The sequence below is a fragment of the Microtus oregoni genome, unplaced genomic scaffold, assembly GCF_018167655.1.
Source record: "Microtus oregoni isolate MIOR12 unplaced genomic scaffold, Mior012 000046F_ref0000063, whole genome shotgun sequence".
NCBI lineage: Eukaryota > Metazoa > Chordata > Mammalia > Rodentia > Cricetidae > Microtus > Microtus oregoni.
In genome coordinates this window covers 16,651,071-16,671,374 of record NW_024543220.1, presented here as the reverse complement: position 1 = coordinate 16,671,374, position 20,304 = coordinate 16,651,071, and the positions used below count along the sequence as shown (strand labels likewise).

Genomic DNA, 20,304 nt, shown 5'->3' with positions numbered 1-20,304 from the left:
ACAGAGACTGAAGCTATAGCTCAGTGGTTAAGAGCACTCGCTCTTCTTTAGGACCATTATCAGCAGCTACACGGTTATCACATAACCATCTGTAACAACAGTTCCAGGGCATTCAAGGCCCTCTTCTGGCCTCTGTGGGCATCAGGCCATACATGCAGGCAAAACACCCATACACAAAAAAATAATAAAAACTGTGCAAGTATGATGGTATGAAAGAATTCCTAATTTGTATTAACACTCTTGCTGTTTTTACATGGCCAAGTCTTGGGTTCAAACAACAAGACCCCGAATGGCATCACTGGCATAGGTAATGGCTCTAAATGCTGCTTACCTATGAAGTACTCACCAGATGATCCCTTGAGCTCGGGCCACATCCAGATGATCCCTTGAGCTCGGGCCACATTGGCCTTCCAGAACATCGAAGGCCAGGCAAGAGACTGGGAAGGAAGAGTATAATAGGGCCCTTAGCACAACTGACTCCATGATGGAAGTACTGTTTAGGCCATAAAACTCCGCAGGTATAGTAGCACTACCTGCCAAAATGAAAACAAAAACCTAATCCATCAAAGTCCATAGTTCTGAGAAAGTCTTTAAATATACTAACCTTGCTTTTTGGCTTCTGCATTTCCATTTCTGGCTAACTGTTCTTGTTAACTGAAGTATGTCAACCCAGAACATGGTTTTTGTGTTTAAAAGCTCATCCTGAGAAAGGCTCAGAGCTACAATGGGATCCCGGGCACCCAGTGGAGTCCACCAGGCCAGCTAGTAGACTTCCTGTTGGTGTAAGCCCATGTCCAAGCATCTTCTCTGGGCCCCCTGCAGAGAGCACACTGTTGGCCTATGGGGTCTCACCAGGCAGGCATACTCAGATGCCACAGCTGTGGGGGTCTTTAGGTTTGTTGTTGGACTTGTAATTCTCCTGCTTCAGCATCCTAAATACTGGGATTATCAGCACAAGTCACCATACTTGGCAACATTTAGGTCTGAAGAATGGAAGGGAAATATTGGATCTAGTGAAGGCTGAAGAGCTAATCGTACAAGGATAAAAACTGTGCACTAAGGCTCCCTCTCTGACTCCATTGAAAGGCTTGTGGGCTAAACATTGTATAAATCACAAAAAGCAAAAGCCCTACGCTTTTAATTCAAATACACCACCCATCCACAATTATTTTGCTAGGCTTGTCTCTGTTTACACAGGTATGTTGAATCTGTAAGTCATCAATACTTCCCAAGATACTGGCCACCCAGAGTTCCAATTTTAATGTTATTTTTGTCTTTTTAGACAAGGTCTCTCCTATCTCAAACTTCCAATACAGCTCAATTTGAGCTTGAACTTCTGATTTTCTGACCTTCCACTCCCAACTTCCAGGATTATGGGGTGCTAGGCATTGAATTCAGGGTTCTGTTCAGGTGCTCTACCATCTGAGCTCCACCCCCAGCCCTTAGACACACTTCTGAAGAAAAAGCCTTTGGTCCACGCCTCCAAGCACAAGCTGTACCTACAACTCCTAGACAATTTCCTGTGCACCTTGGACACAACCAGGATCCGCCTCACAAGGATTTTACAGTGTGGACCAGCAGAGGACATGCCCAGGATCCGCCTCACAAGGGGTTTTACAGTGTGGACCAGCAGAGGGCACTGCACCCACGAGTCATTCTTTTCTTGTTACACCAAAGTAATTCAATTTATGAAAAAAAAAAATGAAAACTATTTTGCAAGTTTTTCCTGAAAAATGACGAACCGAAGCCCAGACCCTTGAGGGTGCAAATAAAGCTAAACAGTTAGCGCAATGTCAGCTTGTCCCTAGGAACTCTGGTGTCACCACAAGATGTGTGACAGTCTGCAAGTCTCAGTGTGAAAAAGCAGCTTGGTGGCACAAGGTTTACAGAATCAATCATCCACAAGGCATGTTTTTGTTTTTAATTTTTTCTTTGATAAATCAATTGCTTCACAAAAATCCTTTTAAAGACAACAATCCGAGAAAACATATCGTTACAGTATTCACATTTTAAAGATTGTCAGTTTCAAAGACCGAACTTAACTGAAGAAGGCAGACTGCTGAGTTCTGTGGCCACCTGCGGGAGAAGTCCTCAGGATGGGTATTCCCTGCAGTGTGCGGGAGCTATGCAGAGGGGAGCATGTTGCCAACTGCCCGCACAGGTGCGCCGGCCACTCAGCAGGCTACACAGTGTCCCATCAGCCTTAGGCGGAAAGGTCACAGTGCATATTGCATATACACTTCTATTTGACAATCTGGACTCAAAAGGGAGAAAACTGAAGCCACCAGATGGGTGCTCAGCCAGTCTGGATTTCTGCTAGGCAGCCAAACAGCAGGAATGACACAGGTTGACTCAGAACACATTCGAAAGGCTCCAATGTCAGGGAGGACTTTAATAGGAATGGAAGCTGGAATCTGACCGTTTAAACAAAGACCAAAGGAGATGGACTTCCAGATTTTCTCCACAGGCCAAGGAAAGGAGAGCAGAAGTTATGCTTGGGCTCTTGAGACAGGGTTTCAAAATGCACCAGACTGATCTAAGCCTTGCAGTAATCCTCCTGCTTCTGCCTCCTAAGTGCTTGTATTCCAGGTACATGCCACAATGCCCAGTAAGCAGGTGTCTTGAAGGTGCAACTGACAGACAAGAAATGTGCTGGGCAGCAATTCTATGAACAGCTTGCCTCATGGGAGTTACTTAGAGGCATCTCAGTATGCATGGGAGGTAGACAGAAACTCAGGCTATGACCCTGTGCCAGCTCTTTTACAATCTTTTTTTAGAGTCAGGTTATGTAGGCCAGGCTTACCTCCTGTCTCGAGTTCTGAGATTTGGGATTCCAGGAGTGTGCCACTACACCCAGGTTTTCTCAAGATCTTCATGTTATCCCTCTGAATTTAGCAGCTGAGAGTTCAGGGCTTAAGAAAGCTGATTCAACTGGAAAGGACACACTGGATCACGGTGTTCAAATCCCAGCTAGCCACCAGCTGGCATGCAAGCCAGACAGCAGGGACTAGGCTTCCTTTAGAGAGAGTGCAGACCTCTGCAGGAGCTCACAGGGGCGATGCATTTCTGCTTTAAACCCAATACTGACAGTCTATCAGGCTTTTATATACATGACTTAAAACATTAAAGTAATTTGAGAATAAGTAATGGAAAGGCTGCTTAACACATTATTCTCTCCTCAGAAAAGTTGCTGGCAAGATTTTTGGTTTTGTTTATTTTGTTGTTCTGGTTTTGTAGTGCAGGCTCCTTCAATGGTTTGAAAGGAGACCCTATTTTTCTTGTGACTATTTGTCTGTCCAGGTATTCGCTCTATGACTAAACGGAATCAAAACAATTGGGGTGGGTGTGAACCATTCCAGAAGAAAAATGTGAATTAGCTAAAGATGTCCTCCTAAGGTAGCCTTGGCCATAACCAATTACCACCCTTGGTTCCCAAGAATGGCACCCTTGACAGCTGCACAGCAGGTGGGCCTAGGTACCGTCTGTGAAAATACAGCCGCTTGCTCAACATGAAGTAGGGAACTAGTTTTCAGAGAAAAGGCCTCCCAAGTAAACCAAAAGCAAACCCCCAGCCTACAGTCTGCTCTGTCTTGACACCAGGAAATGAAGTCCCCAAACTGTCCTAAATCGTGAAAGGGGAGGACTCTGGAAATGGGAAGCAGCACCTGCACTGTGAGTGTGTGACAGCAAGAGCATTGCAGACTCTGTGAGCCGAGAGTGGGGCCACTGGGACAATCCCTGCACGGGTCTAACTCCAGAGGTCTGCCCATTGTGTAAGATGGTTTGGGTGTTTCATGTTTCCCCAGCTCTGAGCCAGTGGGGAAGAGCACATTTTATATTAGTTTATAATAAACATTCTATGTATAACATGTTTTAACTAAAAAAAAAAAATCTAAAATTACCACCCAGTTAACATGGCAAGGCAGCCATGTAACTGCAGTCAGGTTTGAATTAGGCTGGACTAGGCATGGCAGAGAGCTGTGACACTAAGGGCACTGCGTGGCGGCAGCTCGCTTACCATCCATTCTACTGAGTACACTCTGTGAGACGCTAGAGCAAGTGTAAACTGTAGTCTGAGTATCACACATGAACACAAACTGGAGATGGCAAAAGTTCAGTTGACGGTTGCTTCCTTTGAGCAGTTATGGTGAGACCCCCACCCAGGGAGCAGGAGACCACCATGGGCGGCTGCCTTTCAGAACATTCCAAATCCAAAGACAAGCATGTGCTGTTCCTTCTCTAGAAATTTATCCTCAATATAGTCATAATCCAATTAATAATTGATCTATAAAAATAGCTTTTTATCCAATAATCCCAGCAAGGTAAAAATAGGAGTTTCTTTTTCTATATAGCAAATGAAACAGGCAAATGCTGCCCAAAGAGAACTCAAGTGTGCTGTGGGCACTCGCAGCCCACCAGGGCCAGCGTCTTCTTGCCCTGCAGCCCACGTGCAGGTCATCTTCAGACCTGTGGGCGACATAAGCAGCAGCCCCCAGACCTGCTGTAAACCACAGAACTCAACTGCAACTGCATCATTTTGTAAAAAATGGCAGCACTGTTCCTTAATCCTGTCAGGATGGAGGGGCAGGGGCCACTCCTCACTTTTCTAGCGTTAAAAACCCACACACGCACATCCGAAGGAAGTCGCTGCACCAGCGAAGACATCTTGAAGCTTGCTGTGAAATACAAAAGTGCACCCTTCTATATCTACATATAAAACATATCACAAAGAAAACTGTGTAAAATGTTTGCTGTGCTCCAGCTCCGCGCTGGCCCTGCTGGCGCAGGTCCTACTGCAGGGAGTCACTGTTCTCCAGCACCAGCCCACTGATGTGTGTGGGCGCCAGCGCACCCCCGTCATCTTCTGTGCTGTCCACCGACTCATCTTCACTCTGCCCCGCCATCATGACCTGCTGTACGGCCAAGGTGGCCCCATCTGAGGACAGGGACTGAAGGCTGTCCACATTCATGTTTACAGGTGTGGTGATGGTCACAACGGCACCTAAAGTGGAGCACAAGGGTGTCACTGCCTTCACCAGCCAGAGAGAAGCACAGACAGAAACTGCATGCTTGTTCAGTCTACATTTAAGACAGCTGTGTGGATGCCAGTCACTGCACCAAAGGGTACAAACTACTCCCGCCCTACTTCTGGAAAGGTGAAGTCCATATCATCTAAGACAAACTCACACTGTACAGAATCAACACTGCAAAGGAAGGGCAGCGACAGGGCAACAAGAGCAGCAGAAACAACTCAGCATGAAATGGATGGAAAGGAGAGGCATGCCAGTGACATGGACAGACTGCAAACACACGCAACAGAAGGCTTGAGAAGAGGCAGGGCGGGGGCTGGGCTCAGCAGTAGAGTACACGAGTGAGGCCAGGGGATCCATACCCAGCATTCCAATAACAATTTTTTTTTTTTAAGTTTTTCGAGACAGGGTTTCTCTGTGGTTTTGGAGCCTGTCCTGGAACTAGCTCTTGTAGACCAGGCTGGTCTCGAACTCACAGAGATCCGCCTGCCTCTGCCTACCAAGTGCTGGGATTAAAGGCGTGCGCCACCACCGCCCGGCTCCAATAACAATGTTAAAGAAATAAAATGCCATGATCATGCTCCTGCACTGTAAGGGGCAAGGAAGCTACTTCTGCAGTGTTGTCAATGACTGAGACTCATAGTTGAGAAGAGGGACAAAGGCTTCTGTGACAGTCCACCATACCCATCCAAAAAAACAGTAACAGCCTAGACAGAAAGCCATTGAAGAGAACTCTTTTTTTTTTTTTTTTTTTTGGTTTCTCGATACAGGGTTTCTCTGTGGCTTTGGAGCCTGTCCTGGAACTAGCTCTTATAGACCAGGCTAGTCTCAAACTCACAGAGATCCGCCTGCCTCTGCCTCCCAAGTGCTGGGATTAAAGGCATGCGCCACCACCACCCGGCTAAGAGAACTCTTAAAAACTGTGATAAGGATGCTGAAGTGTAGCTCTCCACAGTTGATAGTTTCAGGGGGCGGGGAGGTAGGGGTGAGGAAGGGATTGGCCACCAGGAGTTTGACCATGCTTCAGTGAGCATATGGGCAACACGAATTGGACTTTTTTCTTTTTCTTTTGGGGGGCTATAGGCCTGGGAGGACTGAGAAGTGTGATCAGGGTTCATGATGTAAAATTCCCAAATAATCAATAAAAATACTATGAGAAAAAGAAATGAAAAACTGTGCCCAAAGCTTCCTAACCACATAGCAGAGTATTGTCAAGGGAAAAAAGAAAGAATAAGGAGACATGGCTATGCCTGCACATTCAAACACACACACCTGGTTGGAGGCAGTGGCACACACCTCAGTCAGAACTGCTGAGGGGAAAGTGCTTAAGCCTGGAGTTCAAGGCCATCCTGAATAGCTGCAGGAGGCCTTGCTTAAAGCAAAACTAATTCTGTGCAAAACAAGGCAGACCTTGAAGAGCTTACTGCACACAGTCACACAGTTGATAGGACACACATCAGGATGATGGCTTGGGACAGGGAGAGTAGGAAAAGGTCAAAAGCAAGAGACAGGCACAAGCCCTTAAAAAAGAGACCAGGTGTGAGGAGGACCAACTCCGCTGTCTGCTGAAGGCTGGAAGGGAAAGGAAGCAAGCTGGAAGTAAAAGAGAGTGCCTCGCTAAGGACACCTCAAGACCGGTAAGCATTCTCACGGGCAGCATGCACAAATTAACTCCCCACCACTGGAGAGCCTGAACAGCCATCCATGGACACCTCCTCCCGTTATTTACTTTGAAACGTATTTGTTTAGTATCTGTGGAGTATGATGTAATGTGGGCATGATGTGACGGTCACAGGACAACTTGCAGGAGTTGATTCTCTCCTGGGAACCAAACTCAGGTTCTTAGGCTTGGTGGCAAGAGCCTTTACCCGATGAGCCATCTTGCCAGGCTTGAGTCTTAAGAGGCAAAGGGCATCTCAGGTACACAGCTCTGCACAGGATACAGCTACAGCAGTGGGCCGGGCCCATCACTCCCTATGCCCATCTGAAGGGACGCACCTTCTGACATGGCGAGCTCACTGGGTGCCGCTTGTGCCACTCCTGATGCAAGAGAATCCGGCCAAAACCTCTGAACTGGCCTGTTCTGAGCAGGCTTTTTCTTTGTTTTTGGAGTCTCTGAACAGCTGGAATCCAACATTGGCTGGAGAATTCGTCTTCGGGCATTGATGAACCTATGAGTAGACAGAGATACTCAGGCCAAAAGAACTTGTAAAGATTTGGCATGGGGTACCACCCTTTAGGAACCATGTTGGCAAGAGGAACACGTGACAAGCTCACAGACTAACTGATCTCCAGAAGAGCAGACCCAGCTCTTTTTTAAAAAATGAACTTAATGGGGCATGGTGGTGCACACCTTTAATCCTAGCACTTAGGAGGCAAAGGCAGGTAGATTTCTATGAGTTCAAGGCCAGTCAAGTCTACATAGACTTGTGATACTAACATGTCATAATCAGGTGAAAATAACCATGGAGACTCTCAGGAGACTGTCACAGGAGTTGCCCAGTCTTAGCTACACCACATGAAACTATCTCACCAATCACCAAAGAGAGAGCAGAGAGAGAGATAGAATCAGCCAGCAAGAATATTTCATTGTCGGGGCTGGAGAGATGGCTCAGTGGTTAAGAGCATTGCCTGCTCTTCCAAAGGTCCTGAGTTCAATTCCCGGCAACCACATGGTGGCTCACAACGATCTGTAACGAGGTCTGGTGCCCTCTTCTGGCCTGCAGACATGCACACAGACAGAATATTGCATACTAAATAAATAAATAAATATTTTAAAAAAAGGGAAAGTCTGCCATCTGAGACCACATGAAGGAGCCTGGAGGAAAACGTAACACTGAAATATGCCAAACACATAAAGATAAATAGGCCATTAGTTCAAAAAAAAAAAAAGATTATTTCATTGTATTCATAGCAACGAGAAAGAGAGAGAGAGAGAGAGAGAGAGAGAGAGCGCCAGTCAGTCAGCTAAGAATGGTTCACTGTATTGACAGCAACATGCTTGAACCCTTTATATTTTTGCCAGCACTATATTTAACAGGAAATAACTCAAGCAGCATGGTCTACTATTTCTACTTAAATATTAAATACTGGCTCAAATGCAAGAAAGTAGGCATGCTTATGCACCCCTGAAGGATAGCTCCTGCATCTCTGGTAGAATAAGCAGGCCAACTGCACAGCGTACTCTAGAACTGCAGCAGGCATGGATGATGGCGATAGCACAGCCCTACTATGAAGCTATAATGCTTCTGAGTGGTAGTGTGTGTTTCCCTTTCTGAGGGCTAATTCTACGAAGCTGACATTGTCTTCCATCTGAACACAGTGAAATGGAGACAGTGACTGCCCAGTGGAAGAGAACAGCACCCTGATGAACACCAGTTCTCACCATGGGAGCACATGCCTAGGGCTCAACTATTTCCAACAATGTAACCCAAACCTAGCAGAGAATGTTTCACTTGTAAACATGGTGGTCTTCTCCGGGCAGGTCTATCTGGGGAATGGCTCTAAGTCCCATCATGCAGCAGAATGAATGCAGGGACACATGCAAGACTGTCCCTAAGCTGTAGGTCTAAAGTGATGGCATGGGTTTTTGCTTTTTGAGACGGGGTCTCCCAACAGCCCTGGCCATCTTGGAACTTATGTAGACGAGGCTGACCTCAAACCCGCAGAGATCCTCCTGCCTCTGCCTCCTGAGTGCTGAGTTAAAGGCATCACACCTGGCCGTGACCTATTTCTAAAGGAGAGCAAGAGGGGCCACTGTGTTAGCATACCCGTGAGGCGGAAACACGTCCAATATACCCTGACACACGATATCTCTGGCTGCAGCACTCTGATGGCAGCAGAGAGCATATCGGGAGGCCAGGCTCTGCCAGAGCAACAGGTGTGGTGCCAGCACGCGGTCATCTTACCAGTTGTTAACTTGAAGCAGTGTCAAATTTGTCTGAGCAGCAATCTGCTTTTTTTCATCCTCTGTTGGGTAGGGATGCTAAAAATAAAGATGGTTACTGTCACAATGGGCTTTGAATTGAAAAGGGAAACCCAAGACTATCTAGGTAAATAAGATGCATACAAATAAAGAAGAGAAAAAGCCGATACAGTAGAGCTTTCAGCACAATTAGACTACTTCACAAATCCTTATCTTAGAAATGTTCAGATAAAAAAGAAGGGGGCTGAAGACATGGTTCAGCAGGTAAGAGCTCTTCCAGAGCACCGGGGTTGACATGGCAGTTGACAACTGTCTGTGACTCAGTTCCAAGTGATCTGATGCCCTCACACAGACATACATGCAGGCAAAACATCAATGCAAATAAAATAAGAATAAATAAATCCTTTAAAAAAAAACAGGTAAGAATGAAGCATCTCTCCTCCCTGACCAAGAATGTCCAACACTAGCAGCTGTCAGTGTGTGGTGAGAATGTGCTCAGCCAGTGTCCCAAGATGCACAGGTAATAGTAGTGGGAGCTGCAGCCCTGTTGTGGGGCATCCTCTGTGCCCAGACATTTGAGCCTTGACACAGCACATCTATATCAACTTTGTTGAGGTTTATTGCATGAACAACACAACACGTGGTATCTTCTTCAACCCTGAGAATAAATGGACACTAGGACAGACCAGTATCACTGATAGCTTTCTTAGGATCAAACCTCTGTTGGATTAACTTGGTGTTAAAGTCCAGACACTGACTGCCCCTCAAAGGTCTGGGTGTTGAAGGCTTGGTTCTTAGGCTGCTGCTATTGTGAGGTGGTGGACACTTAGAAGGTGGAGCCAAGAGGGGGAGACCTTATGCCACTAAACAATAAATAAAAAGTGAGGTCAAAAACACAAGCACAGAGAGAGAAATCAGACAGCAGTCACTGCTACCCCACTGCTTGGAAAACTAGATGTTGCAAAGAAATGAGGACAAGAAGGCACAGGAAAAAAGGAAATATGTCCTCACTGGTCCTTATAACCAGGGTTTATGTTTGAGGAATATTAACTCATTAAAGGGAAGTGTGATAAGACACTGACGCCCGAAAAGGAAAGAGGTGAACCCAAGGCAGCACTTCCGTGGGGAACTGTGGCCACTGCATCACAGCCATTGCACTGGCCACCACTTCTTGTCCTTTACCGGACACACCTGTGTGGCAGCCCTCACCATCAAGTACACTTGTGTGCCTCTCTTCCTGCCTGGGCTGCTCATCTTAAACTAAGCAAACCATGCATTGGCACTCCTCATTGTGCCCAACTTCACGATGTGCCTTAACTTACTGCATCTCCCTCTTAGACCCACTGCACAAGCAATGCTGCTTGCTCTTTTCCTTTGCCACCTCCTCCCGTCAGCCCCATCACAGAGTAGGCTTTTCTGATCCAAATGGGCATGATAAGTAGTAGCTCAGTTGCTCCCTTTCCAGCCATAGGGGTACCCTTGCTGCATTTTAAGTTTCTTCAAGTCATTATTAGGGACCTATGCTCAAACCCCACTATGGACACAGTATAATACCAAACTTAGACCTGGGTTAAATAAACACAAAAGTCAGTTTCCCGGGGACACAAGCCAGGAGGGCACCTTGGTCACTCAGGGTGTACCCAATGCACTCTTACCCCTATGTGCTGAAAGAGCCAGGACCGCATCACATTGGTGGCATGTTTCGGCAGGACGCCCCTCTTGTTCTTGGAGGAGCCGTCTTCTTGATGCAAGATGCTGAGATCTTGATTCAACTGCAGCTGAAGCTTTCACACAGTGGACAAATAATGTCAGCAAGGCTTTGAAATGACAACACATCAAGCAGCTTCAGAGAGAGGAAGCTTACTTACAGCCAACAGGCACGTGTGGGAACCCTATACAGATTTTATATATATATATCTTTTGAGGATGCTGCAACACAGACAACATGTTTGGTCTTCATTCCCATCTTTGCAGCATGTAAGTCCTACAATTTGTAGACTCTCCAAACTGCTAAGGGATGCTTCCATATTCTGAACTGTGTCAACTGTTGACTTCAGCCCCCAGGAAAGGACTGTTCACAGGCTAGACTGAGGCAGAATCACAGATATCAACTTCCGTCGTGCACCAACGGGCTAAAGTTAAGGGTGATCACCAACAGGCAGTGGGGTTCAACAATCCTACTTGTGTTGTGAAGTTTCCAAGCTCTTGGAGGGTGGCATACTAGAGAGAAACCAGGGGGTTCTGTGCCCGCCCTCTCCACTATTCCTGCCTCTATCTGCATCCTCTGCAGAATGGGCCCAGGCCTGGAAGACAGTCCTGAAACAGCTGGCTCTGACAAGACACGCAGCACCGATGTGTCACCTGGCACTGTGGACACAGACCAAGGGCCAACTGGACACTTACATAATAAAAACATGGTACATACAAAAAATAAGCACGCTGCAAGCCAGAGCATCGTGGAGCTACTGTTGAGAGCACAAGAGGAGCTGGGGCTGGTGTCACAATAGGTGCTGACTTGATGCAACTGGAGGAGGTGGGCAGGATGTGAGAATGGAGCCCCGTGCAGTGGAAGTTCCAAGGGCATTCATCAGAGGCATGCTTCCCTTTAGAATCATATGTGGATAGAATAATTGGCTCAAAGGCTTGGAGGGGACCTGGGGGCAGTGGAGAAGTATTCAGATCTGCAGCCTGCCTATGGTGCTCTGTGAAGGCTGAGCCATGACACACCCCAACCTGACAGAAGCATTCCAAGTAATGCTGAGAGGTGAGGGAGTCAAAACCCGGTACTCTTCTGAGTAGCAGTGGTACAATACGTGGTCAGGCAGCTGGGCTGCAGCTATGCGAGTAACCTTAGGTTCCACCCGCAGCACCACATAAGTCAGGGGTGGTGACACAAGCCTGTGTCCTAACACTCAGAAGGCGGAAGCAGAGAATGAGAAGTCCAGGGTTATTAAGAACAGCTTGTGAAACATAAAAACCTACCTCCTGCCTAGTCCTCCCTCTCAAAACCATTTTTATGTGTGTGCTAGCAGTATGGTTAAAGACTTCTCAGTGGTCATCTCTCAGGAAGTCAGAGTCAACTCCAGCCTACTATCATCCTCATGACCAGGCCATGCACGGCCAGGTCAGAGCGTCCCGACCAAGGCTGACACCCTCTTCAGAGAGCAGCAGCACGCAGCACTTTTTGACCTGAGTCTGCCATGTGCCCCTAGGCAGGGAGCCCTGTGTGACAGTGGAAAATAGTGTGGGAATGAGGGTCGTGGGGTTTTTACAACAGGTCAGGAAATACTGTCCTGAAGGACTCAGGCTTAATAGGTTTGCTACTTAAATGAGTTAACCTTTATCCCTAAGAAAATGCAGTTACAAAGAAGCGAAACCTTGTCCCAATCCCCTCCAAAAACAAACAACAACAAAACCAATCCTACAACTTTCTTTTTTAACAAGACAAATGGAGTATCTTCTACAGTACTAGTAGGTTATTTGACTTAAAATGTCTTCCCCTAAAAAAAGCATAATTTGCTGGGCGGTGGTGGTACATACCTTTAATCCCAGCACTTGGGAACAGAGGTAGATGACTCTCTGTGAGTTCAAGACCAGCCAGGTCTATTACACAGAGCAACCCTGTCTCAAAGCCAAGAATTGCTACTGCAGACACCTAGAGCCTGATCTCAATAAAATACCCCAATCACGTCAAGGATACAAAGCAAAGGCCTGGGATGATTCCAGAGCTTGGGGTGTAGTTTCAGGCTAGGGGTACAGTCTGGGCTTTGTGGTTCTGAAAACTGAGCCTGGCTGTTCTGCATCATAGGACTTGAGTCATGATGTGTATACACAGTGGACATCATTGCCATGGCTGCACCTGGGGTTGTCAACAGCTTCCCTGGTGCTTCAGACTGTTCTGAATTTTGTAAACTTCCACAACAAGGGAGACGAAGCATGAAAGGAAATAAACCGACTACAGGCTGCTTGACAACAAATGACAATCATAAAAAAGGGACGGCTTAGCTTGCTTCACCTACCCCCACCTAGGCAGCACTCATTACAAGTCCTAAAGGACATCACACACCTGGGAGTTCTGGATCCTAATTGTCCCAGGAGACAATGCCTGTGTGACCACTTGACCTTGTGGAGTGACGACGGTGACAGGCTGGTACACTGTGCCACCTCAAAAAGAAAAAGAGAATTTAAATATTAAACTCCTTTTAAGTCTTAATGATTTAAAGCCATTCTTCCTGATATGCTTATGGAAGAAATGAAAAGCCTATTGAGTGAGCCTTTTAACCATTTCAAATGGTCAACAAGACTTAGCAAAGTATGTGGTGAGACAAATTATCACATCAATTCTGGCCCGCATGGCACCTGCCCTTGTCACTGGGGACCAATTCATAATACTAGGTAGTTTCCAGGTCCTGTAGATAGCACAATTAAAAACTATGTTATTTGAGAAGTTAGCAGATGACTCAGCAGGTAAAGGTGCTTGCTACCAAGCCTAGATAACGCGAGTTTGATCCCTAGAACCGATTCCTACAAGTTGTTCTCTGACCACACCCACGCAGTGACACATGTACATGAATTTGTGTATGTGGGTGCACCAACTAAGTATTTTTAAACCTATGTTGTTTGAAACCATAATTAATTTTTGCTGTATCTTTTCTTTTTCTCTTTCTTTTTCTTTCTTTCTTCCTTTTTCCCTCTTTCTTTCTTTCTCTTCTTTTTTTTTTCCAACACAGAGTTTCTGTGTAACAGCTTTGGCTGTCATGGTACTCTTTGTAGACCAGGCTGGCCTCGAGCTCATAGAGATCCACCTTCTTCTTCCTCCCGAGTGCTCAGATTAAAGGTATGTGTCACCAACTTCTTTTCTTTTTTTACTTTATTATTTTAAGTGTGTGTGTGTGTGTGTGTGTGAGAGAGAGAGAGAGAGAGAGAGAGAGAGAGAGAGAGAGAGAGAGAGAGCGCGCGCGCGCGCGAGCAGTATATGCACATGAATACAGGTGCCCACAGGGGATCTCCTGGAGGTGGAGTTATAGATAGTTGTGAGCAACCTGACACAGATGCTGGGAATCAAACTTGGATCTTCTGGAAGAGCAGTAAGTGCTCTTAACAGCTCAGCCACCTCTCCAGCCCCTTGCTACATACAGTCAATTCCTATATAAAACCTTTCCCCCAAATGCTTTTGATAGAAAGCTACAATCTGTACAATATACTTGTTGAAAAATCAACAAGATGCAGATATTCAAACTGCTCTGGTCTCTAGCACTATTATATTAGTAACTGGCATTGAGTAAAATACAATGAAATTAAGAAGAAAAAAACCCAGAAGTTAAAAGGCATTTATATATGTGCTTGCTCTAATATAATGGATGTTTTCTGCAAAAGCTCACAGAAAAGGTGCCCATTTTTAGGTGGTCCTACCTGCCACTGTTGCCATGGTTACATTTCCCTGTTGCAGGGCTGATGCTGGCACCACGATTCCCTGGGGGCTGAGAGTGCCTGTGATGGCGCTTTGAATCTGCTGAATGTCAGAACACACACATGTGGGAATTATTAGAACACAGAGAAAGCATGTTCAAACATCAAAGGAAGCAAGATTATAATGTTGCAATAAGGAAGATGAGGGAGGCCAGGGACACTGAGCAGATTCAGTGGACTGGCTTTCAGAAAGCAAGCATCCTATATGGGAACTAGAGATGCAAAAGCAGTCAGACTAGCTGTGATCCACACCGTGGTGTGTGTGCAGTGTGTGGCTTTTCTCTTGCTGCTCAGGCCCAGGAGGTGAGCAGAAAGACCCTGCCTTCACATTACCACTTTCTCCTACATTAGGCTCAGGTACCAGTTCTCCATAACCAGACCCTTCAGGACAGAACAACATGTGCAAAGCTGACACCACTGGCTCAGAGGCACCAGAAGTGACCAGGACAAGAGAAGGAAGTGAGCCCTTAATGAGCACTGGATATTTCAGCCAATGCAATGAGGCAAGAAAAGGGAACAAATGCACAGCGGTCAGAAAGCGAGCAGACAGAGTTGTTCCTATTTGTACAGGACACCAATGAAAGAAAAGAACTAGGGAATGAAGCTTAATCCCAGCACTCAGGAAGCAGAGGCAGGCGGATCTCTGTGAGTTCAAGGCCAGTCTGGTCTACAAGAGCTAGCTCCAGGACAGGCTCCAAAGCAACACAGAGAAACCCTGCCTCAAAAAACAAAAAATAAAATAAAAAGAACTAGGAAATAGACTAATAAACACTTTACTTAGAACAGAGAAATGAACTCATCAAGTCATAGGATATGAGAACGAACACCAAATGTCAGAGGGGCTCTGAGGGGCAGGAAAGAAGGATGAAGAAGTAACAGGGGTGAGGGGCACCAAAGCACCACACACACGTGGAGTGTCAAAATGCAATTCACTATTTTCTACAGCTGACACCTGCTCACAGAAACACATGGCTTTATCTGATTTTCTTATGAATGCTTTTACAGCACATTAAAATATAACCGTTTTTCTTCAGGCTAGCAATGAACACAAAACCCAAAAAGTACAATCCAGGGGCTGGAGAGACAGCTCAGCAGTTAAGAACACATGAGGCTCTTACAGAGGACTGGGATTGGTTTCCAGGAACTACACAGCAGCTCACAACTGTTGGAAACTACAGTTCCAGGCAGTTTTATACCTTCTTCCAGCTACCTCAGACGCCAGACAAAGTACACATACATTCATGCAGATAACACTCTTAAAAACAATTTATTTACAGTCATTCAAAGATATACTTGTGTGTAATTCTGTTTGTTTGAGATAGGGTCTCACTGAGTAGCTCTAGCTGTCTTAGAACTCTCTAAGTAAACTAGACTGACCTGACCTTGAACTCACAGAGATCTGCTGGCCTCTGCTTCTGGAATGCTGGGATGAAAGGTGTGCTTAAATACAGTTGGCTACTTGTATGTACTTCTAAAAGTGCGTGGATCACTTTGGTGAAAGCTACAAAACACTGATGAAAAAGTCCTAAGAGATGTAAATAAATGCAGAGATGGGGCACATTCTGGACTGAAGAGTCACACAGTAGAGATGTCGGCTCCCCTATACTGATACAGAGTTAATGCAATGCTATCAATGCCCACAGTGGGATTTGTCTTGTAGATCTACACGGTATCACTGACAATTTATATGGAAAGGCAAAGAAAGCAACTAGAAGAGAGCTAAAAACAACTCTGAGAAGTGCTGAGCTGGAGGACAGCATCCCTTCAGTGCTGAGACTGCCAGGTGGCTGTAGTAATCATGGCCTGGTGGTACATTCACACAGCTCAAGAGAACACCAGACTCCTGAAACATGCCCACCTGGCTTTTGACAGAAAGGGGGAAAGCAGTTCAGTAGAACAGCTGCTAACAACAGGTGCTGAAGCACGCGAACATCTACAAACAATGAGAACTTTCAAAACTCAGAAACTTAAGGAAAATAAAAGTTTAAAAATGAGCAAAAGAGCCGGGTGGTGGTGGCACATGCTTTTATTCCCAGCACTTGGGAGGCAGAGGCAGGCGGATCTCTGTGAGTTCGAGACCAGCCTGGTCTACTAGAGCTAGTTCCAGGACAGGCTCCAAAACCACAGAGAAACCCTGTCTCGAAAAAAAAAAAAAAAAAAGAGCAAAAGACATAAGCAAACTTTTCCAGCAAAGACGACACACAGAAGGCAGATCAGCACATAAAAGTATCATTTGCTATCGGGAAAATGCAAGTCCTTGATGAAATACCACCACATATCAGAATAGTTAAAACACAATGATGCTTCATTCCTGCCTAGGCTTAAGAAAGTTCTGAGAAGTGAAATTAGTCAGATATTGTATGATTCTACGTCTGTGAGGAACTCAGAGTAGTCAATTCACAGAGATGGAAACAGAATGCAGGGCCAGGGCAGGGGAGGGCAGTACGAGTTAGCAGTCAACTGGGACAGGACTTCAGGGCAGCCAATGATTCTGAAGGAGCTGGCAGTCTCAGAAGTAATGATGCATGATCAATACTACAGTGACCAAGAAGCACAGTGGGCCCCAAAGGCAAGTACCTGGGACTGCACAGGAGAGTATGGGCTCCCAGGCTCCCCACTCAACAGGGTCTCGCTGTTCATTTTTGTCTTCAGACAAGCAATGTACCGACTACAAAAATCTTTACAGAGTTCATTAACCTTTTCCAGTTCAAGAAGATGAATGCGTAGAACCTGGATTGCTTTCACCATCTAGAGGTAGAAAAAATAAAGACTGTTAAGTGAGAAATAATGTGCCGTTATCAGAAGTCACCGTTATCACACATACTGCTTAGTTATCAAATGGGAATGACATCAGCGCCAGTAGCAGAAATGGAGCAGCACTGGCAATTGCACACAGTGTTCCAGCACTCCAGGGTCCCTGCACCAGCCCAGCTGCACCTGTGCCAGACACGGGAACAAGGTGCCTCCTTCAGCATGGCCATGCTGGGAATGTGGCTCAATGCTTGCAGATGACAGGGCTACAGCTCGCTCTGCTCCACCTCAATGTCCACACCTATCCTAGGGGTGGTTCTAAAAGTTTAACCCACCAGCTCTGCCTTTTCTGGATCATACTTCTGGTGTCAAGTTTAAGAACTCTTCCTAGTTCTAGATCCCCAAGTTCTCCTCCTATTATTTCTCTTTTGTTTACTATGAAGTCACCACGGTTGAGCATACTTGCTCTCTAGCAATGGGTCACTAAGGCCAACAGTGCCATGTCACTGACAGCCCTTGCTATGATCAAGGCCCAGCCCCTCAGCCACAGACTCAGGTATGAAGTCACCTACATTCTTGATGCTGTGAGAGACCAATCAGTAACAGAGCTCTGTTAGATCCTGTGCTTAGATGAGGAGGTGCTCGCAGGGTGTAGAGGACACCTGTTTCCTTGACTGAGCCAGGCCAGGGATGGGCCAGGACCAAAAGGGCTTCTGCTCCTTACTCAAACGACATGTATTTATTTCAGAGACCAAAAAAAGTCGAACAGAGCGCATCTGCGAAAGCTCTCAGGTAGTAAACACTGAACACACAACGAGAAATCAGGAGCAGCAGAGCTAAGGCCAATACGATTTATCCACAGATGATGAAGACCTGCTGAGGGCCAGAGTCTTTCAGATACAAAACCCAGAGAACGCACCTTGCTGTGGGGCTCTGAGTTAATCTGAATTTGGGAGAAACTCAGGCTGGAAGGGCAGACAGTGTGGGTGCCCTGACAAAGGATGCTGGCACTGCCTGTGTCCTCAAAGACCTTGCCACTGGGTCGGACAGGAAGAAGGCACAGCAACTGGTGTCAGCACTGGGAGGGAGGCTGTTCTGCAGATGATGGCTCGAGCCTGTTTCTAAGATTAGACTTGTACTCACAACACAAGTGCAACAGACACCCCGTAGGAGCAGCCTGCCCCAGGAAGTTTTTACAGACACCCAGGAAAGGACTAAGTCCCACCTGGGAGGAAGTACAAATCAGTTAGATTGTTAGAGGGAAAACTAGCTAGAAACTAGAAGACTAGGAAGAAGGAAGGAAGGAAGGAAGGAAGGAAGGAAGGAAGGAAGGAAGGAAAAACTTTACTCACTAAGTTGTCAGTTTCTGGATCTTCACAGAAGAAGGGCTTCCCATCCTTCTCTTGCTTCCTGACAAAGTTCTCAATGTCCACATCGAAGCTGGCAGAGGTTGTGCCTTCTGAGCCCTGTGTGGACTGCTCACATTTCTCAAACAACAAAGCTAGTAATGGAAATAGCGGGTGCCTGCAGGGAAAGACAGCAAAGGTGTGCCACCTCTCTCCACAAGTCTTTGCACCAATGACCCTCCACCCCTTTTTAGACAGGGATCCATTATATGAGCCAGGTTGGCTTCTAACTTGAGGCTCCCCTGCCTCAGCCTCCAAGTACTAAGTTACAGGGATGTGTTTGTCTGGCCTGTATGAATGATTTTAAACAGTCTGTTACTTCTTTGTGTTTACTCTTTTACATTTTTATTAAATATATGTGTGTTCCACACCCACTGAGGTCAGAAGAAGGCATCGGATCTCTTGGAAACTGAAGCAGGGTCCTCTGGAAGAGTCTGTGCTCTTCCACCCTGAGCCATCTCTCTTAACCCGTCTGTGACTTGCTTTTTAGTTTATATGGCATGGATATTCTGAATGGAAGTGTTTCGTAAAAAAAAAAAAAAAAAAATTCTGGTTTTTGGAGATAGGGTTTCTTTGTGTAGCTCTGTCTGTGTCTGTCCTGGAACTCACTCTGTAGACCAGTCTGGCCTCAAATTCAGAGATGTGCCTGCTTCTACCACCAACACCCAGCAAAATACTTTTAATTGAGTTAGTTTTAAGTTACATTAAGATAATTTTTCAAAGCTCCTGATCTATTTGTTTTATGATGGAGCATCTCACTACACAGTCCTTGCTGGCTTTGATTCACACTTCTCTTACCCCAGCCTCCCAAGGTGTGGATTACAGCATGGACCACCATGCATGTATTTAAATTATTATTTGTGAACTATCCAAAAATAAATAGACTATTCTTGGTGTTTAGACCCTTATATGTGTATCTAGTCACATCAGAACCCTCAAACCCTCCTTTTTTCTCCCTTTGGTATACCATGCTGGAATCCCTAGCCCCAGCAGGGGGTCACCATTAAATTTTCTCTTGGTGTTATGAAAAGGTATTTATACAAAATGCAAGCCTTCTGAGAAGGGCTTCCTTCATCAGAATAAGACAGCTGGGATTCACGTATGAAGAAGCATGCAGCCATATTCCTTCCTTTTAATGTTGAGTAGCATATACTGTATGGACCCACTACTATCTGAGAAACATATAGGCTGTTCTAGTCTGTCAGTCATGAGGGGAGCTTCTAATACACTGTGGACAGCTAGATCTGCACACCAGCTCATAGTGCACTAACTGTCAAAAGGAGAAAGCACAACCACGGGTGGTGCACACCTTTGATCCTAGCACTTGGGAGGTAGAGGCAGGTGGATCTCTATGAATTCAAGGCCAGCTTGATCTACCAGTGAGTTCCAGGCCAGGCTAGGCCTATAAAGAGAGAGCCTGTCTCAAGGAAAAAAAAAAAAAAAGGAAGAAAAAGAAAGGATGAAGCAACACAAATAGATAAATGTGGTATATACACAGTGAACACAGTGAAATATTATTCAGCCTCAAAAAGTCCCAGCATATTCTAATATAACAGATTTATGTTTAAAACATTTTCTGTGAAAGAAGCCAGTCAAGAAAAGAAAATCAAGAAGATACTAATACTATGTAACGGAAATGAACCCTCACTATAGAACATGACCTCACTCAGGAGATACTGTCGGAAGCTGAGGTCTACAGAGCAAAATGACAATTTCTTTCTTT

General features: G+C 45.8%; 1 protein-coding gene across 6 annotated transcripts in view; it reads right to left on the bottom strand.

Moving 5' to 3' along the window:
- Positions 1 to 1,908: 1,908 nt before the first annotated feature.
- Positions 1,909 to 20,304, bottom strand: part of Pknox1 (PBX/knotted 1 homeobox 1) — a 38,894-nt gene continuing 20,498 nt past the window's right edge. For 4 of the 6 annotated variants that reach the window (XM_041634794.1, XM_041634793.1, XM_041634795.1 and 1 more), the window contains 8 exons: positions 18,528 to 18,699; positions 17,002 to 17,172; positions 14,368 to 14,467; positions 13,022 to 13,119; positions 10,611 to 10,739; positions 8,939 to 9,015; positions 7,029 to 7,201; positions 1,909 to 5,002 (listed from right to left, as the gene is read on the bottom strand). In XM_041634794.1, the coding sequence (XP_041490728.1) occupies positions 4,791 to 5,002; positions 7,029 to 7,201; positions 8,939 to 9,015; positions 10,611 to 10,739; positions 13,022 to 13,119; positions 14,368 to 14,467; positions 17,002 to 17,172; positions 18,528 to 18,699 (1,132 nt within the window). In that variant the 3' untranslated portion in view covers positions 1,909 to 4,790. The remainder of the gene's footprint in view (positions 5,003 to 7,028; positions 7,202 to 8,938; positions 9,016 to 10,610; positions 10,740 to 13,021; positions 13,120 to 14,367; positions 14,468 to 17,001; positions 17,173 to 18,527; positions 18,700 to 20,304) is intronic. The other 2 variants (XM_041634798.1, XM_041634797.1) reach the window with 2 other exon arrangements.